Source organism: Halictus rubicundus, chromosome 9 (assembly GCF_050948215.1).
Source record: "Halictus rubicundus isolate RS-2024b chromosome 9, iyHalRubi1_principal, whole genome shotgun sequence".
In the NCBI taxonomy this organism is placed as follows: domain Eukaryota; kingdom Metazoa; phylum Arthropoda; class Insecta; order Hymenoptera; family Halictidae; genus Halictus; species Halictus rubicundus.
The window spans coordinates 11,813,102-11,825,568 of record NC_135157.1 but is presented as its reverse complement, the minus strand read 5'-3'; the positions used below and the strand labels follow the sequence as shown (position 1 = coordinate 11,825,568).

At 50.4% G+C, this 12,467-nt stretch overlaps 1 protein-coding gene across 1 annotated transcript in view; it reads left to right on the top strand.

Moving 5' to 3' along the window:
* Mirr (iroquois-class homeodomain protein mirror) overlaps positions 1-8,705 on the top strand; it is a 52,729-nt gene extending 44,024 nt beyond the window's left edge. Inside the window, exons 4-5 of the mRNA XM_076793287.1 lie at positions 6,027-6,331; positions 6,502-8,705. Of these exons, the coding sequence (XP_076649402.1) occupies positions 6,027-6,331; positions 6,502-7,385 (1,189 nt within the window). The 3' untranslated portion in view covers positions 7,386-8,705. The remainder of the gene's footprint in view (positions 1-6,026; positions 6,332-6,501) is intronic.
* The last annotated feature ends 3,762 nt before the right edge of the window (positions 8,706-12,467 follow it).

The following is a 12,467-nucleotide window of genomic DNA, read 5'->3' as shown; positions in this document are numbered from 1 at the left end:
TGCGCGCGACGTGACCTTTTCGGTCGCCACGCGTTATCCGTAAAAGCGTTCGCCTAGCAGCCTTCCACCGGGGTAGAGTGTCGAAAGAGGAAACGACGGAGAGAAAGAGTGCGAAGGAGAGAGCGGGAGAGAGAGAGAGAGAGAGAGAGGGGTGCGGCCGAGTCATTAAATCTTTGCGCTCGCCCGACAGGACTAATCTGCCTCCATTAAGGCTAATGGGAAAATCGCGAGAGAGGAGGCGAACCGCTGTCATCTGCATGTCGATCGGCATGCCGTGTCCCCGCTAACGAAAAACGCGTGTCGCTGACTTTTCACTCGGCCGACGTCGCCGACGCAACCCTTGCCGCGCAACCGGCGCAAAAACCCACCCCCACCGACGAAAACCAGGTCATTAAATGGCCGTACATCATCGCCGCGACGTGGCACATCCTGGCCCGACTCATTAGCCCGGGATATTCGTCCTGCAGGGACCGCTTCAAGTTTGACGGCCGTACGAGTCCTCCGGGAACCTAATCTCTTCTATAGCACGGCTCTAGATCAATAGCATGCCCGGATTCATTTTCTTGCGCCGATTTTCGTCTTTTGTTCGACCTGGATTTTATCTGCAAGCTTTCGACACGGTTTTACGATGTCTTCGGGTTGTTTTAAGATGTTTTAGGATGCTTTTAGTTATAATTGATTCTTCGTGATATTGTACTGTAATTTGTACTCTCGGATGCTCAGAATTTTGATCAAATTTTGTGAATTTAGTTGGGTGCACATTGTCAATATTAAGGGCTCATATGGACTTCTCGTTTTATTGCTGCTTGGAAGGTTATAGCGCGCGCTTTACTAGAGAATATTTTATAAATTTAATAAGAACCCGGATCTTATCCTTCCCCAAATTATCTGATCGAATATCCCAAATTGGAAGCAACATCTTTCGACAAAATTCCTGCGTCTGCTGGTCAAAATGGCCCCGACTGCAAAGTCTAACATCATCGGACAGCGCGTCTTCCAGGTCTGGGGGCCAGCATCCGAAGAAAAAGATGTCGGCCGTTCTTAGGGTAGCCTATCGGGGTCGTCCCGATGTAGCTCATTATCCAAACGAGCGAGCACGGGGCACGGCGTTCGGCTCGGTCGAGCCTGAAATGCGTTCGCTGTTGAAACAATCGGACGCCACGGTTCGGGCCCGAGAGAGGGTACCTGTGGATCGAATGTACCTGGGAACGGAGGACTCCCGCGCCTCTTTCGGACGAGGTACAAGAGCAGGACGGATAGACGGATGGACAGATGAAAGGGGCCGCGAACGGCTGGCGTGGCTTCGCGGTTGATTAAACCGAAACGCGACCACGAGGGCAGCAACTCGGCCGAACGGCTTTCGGCGGTGCCATGTGCGTGCACACACGTCGGTGAAAAGATGGCGCCGTCGCCGAAATGGCTGCACCTTCGCGCCGTTGATAAAACCGCGCGCGAGAAACCCCCCCAGAGCCGCACGGTCACCCTACCTGGAAAGGTGCGCGCCGCCGGCTGAGCCCCGTGGAAAAGAGAACGACAGTTCTCGCAGGCCAGACAGGGAGCGAGACTGGCAGCGGCAGAGGGACGAAAGGAGTCGGATATCACCCCTAGTTACGAGTGGTAACGAGGGGCGGAGTCGCGCGAGCCGCACACCTGCCTCGTTTCGAACTGGCCGTGGTCACTCAACCCCCCCGGTTTTATCCCCCTTAAAGGCTACGCCTTGACAGACGCGTTTTACGTAAACGCGAGGGGCCGAGCCGCGATGGAAATGGCCGATTCGCTGGATTTCGATGGTCGATGGCTTTCGCTTGTTTCGATCTTCGAGGTGTCCTCGGGGGTTGGGGATGCTGAACACCGTACGCGATTCAGACGAAAGTCGGAACGGCGATGCTACAGACCCTGATCGGTAGTTCCACCCCACTGAAGCATGAGCGAAAATGCGTGTGCACACAGTGTGGCTTGTTTCGCTTTGATCACAAAGAAATGCATTCTTTCTATATCTTTACGACAGGATAAGCAAATACTGAAGTTCATTTATTAAATACTGCTTTTCAGAGGTTCGAAGAGGGAGACTTGAAAGAAGATGCAAATCTACAAAGAACTGATAATGAATCCACCTTGAACTAAAACTTTGGTCGATCGATTCCTCCTTGAAGGGAGCAGTATCTTTAACAACGACACAGGTCTCCAACCACCATCGACGTCGGTATCCGAATTATCCTCGAGACGCGAACTGTTGCCCAAGTTCTAAAGCATCCGCTGCTCCTAAAAGGGTCACCCGCTTGGAGCACACACGCGTAGCAGTTCCAGAAAAATTGTAGGCAACCCCGGTCCCGGTCTCGCAACATCCTGAACGACGAGATATCGTTGCTCGAAATCCCCTCGGAGTCGCCTCGGAAGCGCACCTTTGTCGAGGCTGCGTGACGGGTAGCCGCCATTATTGAGCTTTATTTCCACCCTCTTTCGTTCCGGGTAGCATGTTCGTGTGTGCGCGTGTCTGTGTGTCTATATGTGTGGACGCACGGGACTGACGTTCCGGGATCGAGGGGGTGGCCCGCGGAGATGGGAAATTAATAAAACTGTCACTTATCTACCCTTCCCGGGGGCAGGCCTAGGCGGGCTAGCTCTCCAGCTATCTCCATCTCGTTTCCACCCTCGCGGTATCTTTCGGTGCCGGTTGTTCGGTTGCGGGTGCCTCCATCTGTCTTTGTTTCCGGGGGGTGGGGGGCATGGTCGCGGGACTCGCAGCAGCTGAAACGAGGCGCTAAACATTTCAATTTGGCATCAACGCCGGGGACGCAGAGAAAGAAAGAGAGAGAAAGAGATGGGAAAGCGCTCACACGCGCTTCTTCGGTTCCACCCCCGCCCCCAGGTGTGTTTCTCTCTTTCCCCGTGGAAACGGCGCCTATCCGGCACGCGGAGGGTCGAAACCTGAGCCCTCGTGGTGCACGTTCTCTCGCAAAGAGCCCGGGTGAAACGGGGTGAGAGAGAGAGAGAGAGAGAGAAAGAGAGAAAGAAAGCCCGGAGAAACGGCAGAAGAGGACGATATAGGAGAGAGGGAGAGAGAGAGAGAGAGAGAGTGAGAGCGAGGATGGCTTAACCCCCCGGTCTGTTTGCGAGGAGCAAATGGCGTTCTGCAGTTATTTTAAAATTCAGCCGGTGGCAGGGGGCGCGGATCGGATTAAAAAATCAGAGTGGAAGCTTGTTTCTCATGATAACAGCCAGCCGCCCCCGAGAGCGGGAACTGCTGCTTTCTACCGATTCCGTCTCTCCTCCCCCGCGACCCTCGGCCCTCCTGTCGAGAGAGACTCTATCTCTCCGCCTCTTCCGCGTCCACCTGTACCCTCCCTTGCACCCTCTCCCTTGCTACCCTCCAACAACCCGGCTTTCTCTCTTTCGCACCCCCGCGCCTTCCGGGATAGAGTTTTTCGTTTCTCCAACCGATCTATCGCCCGCTCAGCCTCCGCCGTATCGCCGCGCCACCGGCGTCCTCGACAGCTTTAAATACGCCCCGGTCAAGCCGACGGAGTATATACCTGTCGACCGTTATATATATTTTATACATGTATGTGTTCGCACTTATGTACCAGAGCTGCGAGCCAGCAGATTTCGCTGCTCGAGCGCGACACACGAGCTGATCCCATCGGCCCCTTGTTTCCATAGCGATCGGTAATCGACCTCCTCGTTACCGGGGAAAATGGATCCGAATGATCTTTCGCGGACAGGTGCCGATTGGTTAATCGCAGACGTCGGGAAATTTGGAAGAGCTTGCTGACATTATTTCATTCGACCTGTCTATTCGATTACTCCACGGCCGGATGCGGTAGATTCGAACCGGAAGAAATTATTTAACGTCTGTACGGTTTTAGAGAGGACTGGGTTGCTTGGCTGCTAGTCGGAGATGCTTGTATGTAGTTGTTGGTTGTTTTATCGTTTGGTTTAATTCCTTGTCTTGAAGTCGCGTCCCAGAGACGTCGATGGATTCGTACGCGAAACTTGATTATTTACAACCTTTCGTTATAAAGTATCATGTGCAGTTTTGAAATCTAACCATTTTACATTGATTTTAACCCTAGTGGTAATAATTGGGTACCCATTTTCAATTCTTTTTAAATTGAATATTTTTGTGGACAAACAGCAAAATTCTTGTAGACTTTTATGTTCTTGGATGATCGTAGATTAATTTACATTTTGCGGATTTTATTGTTACTACACTTCGGATTTTATTGAATCTATCGAGAAAGGAAATCAAGTTTTATTTAGCTGCAGTTTTTCACGATCGAGGTACAGAATTTTTGTGTTGAATTTTTCCTTTGCATTCAAATCTCTCTCAAGATATTCTGGGTAACCAATGGTCACCTGTCTTTTCGTCGAAACGTAGTCTGAACGTTCAGGAATGTCTACCTAAAATTTCATCGATCTCGAACGAAGTTGATTTTGGACGCGGTTGTCCCTCGCGTCCGAGAGGTCTGCGAGGGGAAAGGGTTGAGCGAGGTAGAAGGTTCAGTGGGTGGTAGAAATGTGAAAAGGGGACCGCAACGAGGAGAACGGAGTCGAGTGGAGGTGGGACAAGGGAGAAAAAAACGAGCGGTCGGGGGAGTAAGCATCTCGGGAGTCCTCGGGAGTCGGCCGCCGCGCCGGTGGAAAATTTAATTTCGATCCCGTCGATTCAGCAGTTATACCGAAGTTTAATCTTTGATAAGGGTTAGTCTTTTAGTAATGGGATCCCGGGGGGTCGGTCGCTCTGGTCCGACTTCGTGAGCCTGGTAGGGGGCTCTTTGGAGAGAGGTGGAGAAAAGGGGGGTATGATCTCTCCCTCCTTTTCCCTCTCGGCTTTCTCGACTCGTTTCCACTGTGCTCCTCCTCCGGTCAGGATGGAAGGAAGGAGCTTAAACCGTTAGATAGAGATCTGCTCTCGGGATGAAAGTAGTAGCTACCCGCTTATATCGTTCCTCTAACCGAGCAGGACTCGGACTTTTATACCGGGGCCCGGGCGGGGGAAGGCGTAACGAGCCTCACGATTGGATAAGTTTCTCGACACGAGCTTCCACCAAGGAGACTTTGCCATCTTCCTCGTTTTCTTCCTCCTATCCCCCCCCCTCCCCTTGTTCCCCTGTGTCCCCTCTCCCCATCCCCGGGTGTGTGTGTCTTTCTCGTCCAGTTTGCTCGTATAACGTATCGCGACTTGTGTACGTCCCCGACCGCCTTATATCCGGGTCACGTGCATCCTACGACGACGAGAACGGCCAACGTCGAAGGACTTAATAAAAGGATGGACTCTAACTCCTCCACCTCCTTCTCTCTCTCCTCTCCCTCCAGGCCTCCTTCGTCCTTTCTCTCTGTCTTCTCTCTGCCTCTTCTTACTTCGACCGAAGCGTTTCCATTAAAGACTTTGTTCAGTTCGCCGCCTCGATTCGCTTCGCGATATTGAGGACGTCTATTCCTACCACCCCGGAGGTTAATGCTTTCAATTTGGGGCTGGACCGTCTCCCGACCAATGCTCCACTCCTTTATTTATACGGCTAAGAAGATGGGGCTGAATGCCCCCGGCCACCCGACATCGGGAAAATTTAACGCTTCCAGCGCCGCGTCGGGTAACACTTCTTTATGCAATTGCTCCACGGAAATAGTTATTTCGATGTTGCAAAGATTCTTTACGGCGAGCAGAAGGGAATCGTGTTCGCTTTAATGTTGGCCTCTTCTTCGATTTTTATGAATTTGCAAACACCACGGGTCGGTAAACACTTGCTGCTTCTTTACGATTAGTTTCAACCCAGCCGCGATTTCTTATCTTTCTTGACTTATTCACACTTTTATTTGCGTAGCATTGTGGGTAGCATTTTTTTTACTTAGTCAAATTCTTCTATACAACTCTTGTTTCCTACAATTTATGCAGAAAATTTTTATTTTACGACGGCAATAGACTATCACTGAGGTTCAAACGTCGCGGTAACAATTGCGTTAATGGTAGGAATTACAATTTTGGGAAACGATTGTGCTTGAAGAACGTCTCCGTTTGCTTGTTCCAGCTATGGTATGGACCTCAATGGCGCGAGACGGAAAAACGCGACACGAGAGACCACGAGTACACTGAAGGCTTGGCTGAACGATCACAAGAAAAACCCGTACCCGACCAAGGGCGAGAAGATCATGTTGGCCATCATCACGAAGATGACTCTGACACAGGTATCGACGTGGTTCGCGAACGCCAGGAGACGTCTGAAGAAGGAGAACAAGATGACGTGGGAGCCGAGGAATAGGGTCGAGGACGAGGACAACAACAACGAAGACGACGACAGTGGAAGGAAGAGCGTGGACGAGAAGGATCGACTAGGTGAGTCTCCGAAAACGTTTCCACACAACTCGTAAGAGTTGTAGTGCACACGAATATTCACGCGTGAAATAGGGACCTCTGCTAGAGACACTGTTCTTTAGATTATCCAATAAAAATCCACTGCGTGTGAAACCTCTTCGCCCCCTAAAAACAAGCTCGCGTTGTTGCAGACTCCAAAGACTCGGGTACCGGTTCGAGCGAGGACGGCGAGCGACCAGCGCACCGGATGGAGCTGCTGGGTACGAGCGGCAGTTCCGGAGGTGTGCAGGGCAGGACCGAGAGCGAGTGGAGCGAGTCGCGAGCGGACAGCGGTCCGGATAGTCCGGAGTGTCTGTACGACCAGAGGGAGCCGAGGCATCCGTTGCAGCTCCAGCACCCGGCGTATCTCTCCTCGTCCCACGGGAGGCTGTTGCGTCACCCGTCGCCGGAGAGCACGTCCCCCAGTAGTCATCATCTTCCGCCTAGCACGAGCGCGCCGTCAACCGTGAGCGGTGTGACCACGAAGCCTCGGATCTGGTCGTTGGCGGACATGGCGAGCAAGGACGGCGAGCAGCAGAGACCGACGCCGACGACGATGACGGGTCTGTCGTCGCCTTACAGCGGCAGCAGCGGGGGCGGCGGTGGCGTAGCAGGCGGAGGAGGTGGCGGAGGAGGCGGCGGAAAACTGGTGAGTCCTTTGGCGAGTCGTCTGCCGCCGCATCATCCGCTGCACCCGGCGATGCACTCGGGAACGCAGTTCGTGCGGCCGCATCCGGACTTCTACCGCAACCTGTACGGCGCCTCCCATCTCGGCTCCGGGGACATGTCCTTGCTGGAGACCTACTCGAGGACCCTCGGCGGCCTGAGCGGCGTCATGCCACCCTCCACCGCGCCTAGTGTACTAACTTGCACCGGAACCGGAACCGTGAAACCGTTCACCATCGACGGGGGCGGCGGAGGACTCTCGCCCCTCTCCTCTTCGTCGACAGCGTCCTCCGGAGGGTCCGACCAGGCCCCCCTTCCGAGCGGAAGCCTGCCCCCGACGCAGGAGCTCAAGTCCCCCGGCCGAGTGTGATCGGGCCCCGAGACCTCGGCCTAAGTTTCTTCGAGAGGGACCCGACTCGAACCGCCCCGCGCCGATGGACAATCGTCGGGCGCGGCGCTGTGTGGTGTGGATGACAATAATAAGAGACTACGATCTTGTAATTAGTGTACAGTAACCGACCGGAGAACGACAGAACAAGATGTACTGCCCCCTTCGATCCTCGATCATCCCCATATTCCTAGTCTCTTCGGATGAACCCTCCTCCAATCCCCGTTCTCCTCCCCCCTTTCCTCGAAAGAATTAAAATTCGTAGCCCCCCCCCTCACCTTCTCTCTCTCCCCCACCCCAAGCTCTTCCTCTCCCGTTTATCTCCGTAGCAGCAGCAGCTATCGCGGTTTAAGAGGAAAAAAAAAAATGGAAAAGCTATCCTAGGCGTCGACTCGACAGTAATACTATACATAAAGTACTATATATATAAATACACACGATAATAATAATAATTATTTATGCGTTTGTAAATAGTAGAGAGGGCCCACTAGAGAGCGTCCGGCCAGTGTATGTATTGTATGTAGAGTAGGTACGATATTATTATTATAATATTTGAGATCATAATTCATACTAACGACGACGATGATGATTATTATTATTATTATTATTATATGATTATGATTATTATTATTATTGTTATTGCAATGTTTATATAATATTATCGATTCACGTCGACTCGGTCGATCATGACGAGGTATGGATCGTTGATCGCTGAGACGGGTTACGGGCGGGGCGCGTCGATCGACGGGGGTGGCTCCTACGTTCGTAAGTATTATTTATTTATTGCTCGACCGGTTTCTCGTGATATTATCCGTGGTCTGGTTGGTGTTCGGAGGGTCCCCGCCCTCCTTTCGTTTCTTCTCTGCGCCCCCGTTTCGTCTTTTCCATCGGGCCCCGTCGCGAACGCGCTCCTCTCCGCCCGTAACCCGCCAGAACCCGGAATTCCCGTTGCCCCCCCGCTGTCGCGGGCCCTCGGGCTCGCTTGTGGGACTTTAGACAACACACAGAGACAAACACACGCACCTACACACACACACATGCGCATACACTCACACACACACAGAGAGAGAGAGAGACGTACTATGTAATAAAGAAAAAGGGCCGAGGGTACCGGCGATGCTCGCAGGGCGCGCAACGACCGTCAACATATCATGTCATGTCGAGAGTGAACGATCGCCATCACCTTTTAGTCATTCGTGTCCAAAATTTCACGCGAGCTCGCCGATATGCCACATTGGCAGATGGCTTGCAGACTGTGTCCTTTCGCAATAAACGAATCATTATAAAAAAAAAAAAAAGAAAGAACGCTGGAGGTTTTGTTATTTTACGCGTGTCCCATTTCTCTATCGCAGCGAGCGGATTTGATCGATCACCCCTCGATCCGGTGAGAAAAACGTGAACGATCTTGAAGATGGTGTGCGCCGAGCTGCTTTGTTCCATTGTTCGAGCACGGTGAACAGGTAAGGGCGACGTCGACGGGATTGCTGACAGCCGTTTGATGCGGCGCGTTATGTGTCTGTCGATTTTAATCGATACTTTCGAGACGGAACTAGGGGGATGTGAACCTGCGGGGAATTCGGAGTTGGGACTTGTCGGTGCAGTGGTATGACGATTAGGCGCAGCGTGGAGTTCCTATGGTGGCACTGTGTGCTATGTGCAGACGGAAGTTCTAAGTTTTGATCAGAGCGGTTTTGAGAATTTATGATAGACACAGGTGGATTCATTCAAAGTTTCACTGATTTCAATTGGCAGTTGACAATTAGAATTAGAATTTGGACTAAAATTGACTCAAGATTTGCAATCCGAGACTGGAGACTACAGACTTTGATGTAATTTTATATTATTTCTAGTTGACTATGAAATAAAAAAATAACGTGCTATGTAACCTTGAATTTATCCACACTTGAACAAAATTTGTTCGGCCACCCTCAGACTGTAAACATTTGTATGACAAAACTGTAAAGGTGTGTTTTTCATGCGTGATGCAGCTTCCACCGAGTACTAGTTCTTAAAAAAAAATCTGAAGAAATTCATGTCGAGATCATCGCAATGACCAGACCATGAAAAGACCATAATCGATCACTCTCGCAGGAAGCAAAGTTTCCAGCAGCAGTTTACCCGAAAAAGCGCAGGACCGAGCAGATTCCCGTGTGCTCGATTAACGAGCGGGACTCATGCCCGGGTTCCGGCGTCTGTCCGCGAGTCATTATGCCGTTGTCGGCCTAATCGCGGCGCATGCATCCGATCGTAGAAGAGACAATACGGTCCAGTAGGAGGCTGCCGAGGGGAGAGACAGAAACTGGCGAGTCGAGTCGAGTCGGCGGCGACGACGGGAGCAGCAGCGGATGAATATGAAACGTCCTCGTTCTCGGAACCGGCCGCAAGATGTACTTATAAAAATGCAAAGCGACCGACTTCTGGGTGGTTGCGGGACAAGCTTGGTTATTAGTAAACATTTAAATCGACAATCGCTATAGGTATACGGGGAGACAGCGGGGGGAACGCCGGGTGAGCGTTCCCTTCTTTGCTGCCCGGTTCCCGCAAGGTCCCCGGGACCCCTTCTGTCACTGTCCCACGAGCTCGCAGAGTCGGCCTGTCCCTCGCTCGGTCCCACTCGGGGACCAAGGTAGAGGAGGAACGGAGGCGAAACGACACACAGGCCAGGATCGGCCCTGGTGGAGGAAACAAGAAATCAAGCCGCGGGACCACCCGCCACGGCCTTGGGGGCACCGAGCCGCGGATCCCAAGGAGGTCCATCCCGTCTTCATGAATCAACTCGTTCCTGAATCGGCATAAACCTTCAAAGGGTTGTGGGGGTCCAGCCGGGGGAGCAGGGGGGTCCTCGACCCTCTCTCGATAGATTCCGCAGAGTTATGCGGACACCGGTGTGTGCCCTCCACTGTCTTCGTTCTCGTACCCCCCTCGCCCTCGTTCTTGCAACCATGCCCCCGCCATATCGACGCTCCAAAAACGGGACTCCTCTGTCCGCGGGAAGCCGGACCCTGATATTTCAATTTTGCTCTCCCAATCGAGGCTTCACCTCAACGACCGCAATTCTGGATGCTTGGAACTGCTCCCCAAATTTTGGTGAGTGGCCTACCTCAACGTCCAAGAGATCTCGATGCCCCCCTTTAGCATAATAGTATGCACGTCCCGAAAATATTCAACATGAGTCGTTGCTTCGAATAAAGAAAGCACCGACGTAAAACTGTTTTTAATTTTTATTCTTGCCGGCTTAGAACTCCATTTCCTAGTATAATTTTTCTTTCGTGCTCTACATCAGGATAAAAAAATCTCAATGCCCTCCCCTCCAGCACAAGAATATGCTAACAAGGCTAACACTCGGATTTTAATTACAGTATAAGCTTACAGTTTAATCGTGACACGATCTATAAGTAGCTCGAACGTTTTTGATCACCCGATAGACTGAGGTGTTCGTGTAAAATTCAGATTTGAAGGATTTATGAGGAAGAAAAGTATTTTCTTGCACTTTCTATCAGACTTGTTTCTGTCAAGTGACACCTGATAAGTACGCGGCGGGCGTTGATGCAAACGAACGATTTCAGACAGTGATTTATACCAGCAATGTTTATGTACAATAATCTTGACTAATATTGATTCCATAGATGTAGCCTTATTTCAATTTCTTTCAGGCGAATGACCGTAGATAAACACCGGAATGAATGAAATCTGGTTGCTATTTTCTTTGAAACTTTTATCTGCCACTGCAATTTGATTTGTTGTATGTCCTAGACAAGCCCACTCGTGTCTGTCAAAGAAACTAAATGGAACCTGATTAATACGCTGCAGATACTTATGCAAATTTGTAATTTTACACGGTGACCCATGCAAGAGAAATGTATGCACAATTTTATGTCTTTTGCAACGTGTCGTCCTCTGCAGAAATATCGAACGTAAAAGTTTACAGAATTCTCTGCAAAAGGAATGTTCCGCGAGCCGTAGAAGTTACGGCAGAGTGAAAATAATCAATGTTGCTGCCAGATCGTTTGAACCGATAGCGAGCTTATATTTACTACAACTCGAGAATGGCGTCGAGTGGTCAGTAACTGTGGTGGAGGAGTGAATAATGGTATTAGCGATCCCGTTGTGGGATCATGTCGATTCAACGGCGCACGAAAGTTGCTATCCTGGCTAACAATTGAATCGTCTATTTACGGACGCTGAATACCCTTTCTACACGGTACAATTCTACTTTTTGTCTCTTCGATCGAACGTGTAGGTACATACAAGCTCCTTCTTGGAACCTCGACTTTCTAAAACGGCTGTTCATAGTAATGTTTGTGGGTCAGAGATCTCTCCCTATTCCTTTTTCGCCGGAACACTTCACTGTGGTTCCAATAATCCTTGCGGTGTTCCTGCGTGCAAACGCATCCCCGTAAACGCAGCAGACAAAACTGGCGAACATGCTTCCAATATTGAAACTGTGTCATCTCTTCTGTTTCACCTTTGTCAGACAAGACACCCCAACAAAGCATCAACATCTACAAATTTTAATGTAACTTTAGTGAAAGAATATTTACACGATCTTATTTCAATTTACCATCATTTATATATAGGAGGTGGAAACAAAAATTAGGGGTGAGGGAGTCATGTTTGCTCGAACGACTTCAAGGGAAAACTAAAACTAATATTATATGTATGTTTCTATAAAAATAATAAGTAAATCGATGGGTGGAGGTTCCTCCGCAAATTTTCCACGAAGCGTGGGAAGAAGCGACCTTGAAGGACCCGCAGAACTGACGTCAGCCGTAAACGATCTCCAATCAAGGTCTCAGCGATACTTAACCCTGATACAGATTAGGGGATGCTTTCAGTCCATTAGAAAAGTAAATTTGAACTTCGCAGGTCTCGCTAATGGCATGCACGCGTTGCATAATTAGATTACCGAGGTCTGTCTCTTAATCTGAGATATAGTGACGGTTACGGTAACGATGCTACCCTCCTGCAGCACTACACTTGCCTTCTGAACCAATCATAACGATACAGATATTGCTTCATCGATGGTTCCTGCAACATTTTTCGAAAACTGCATTACAATCGAAT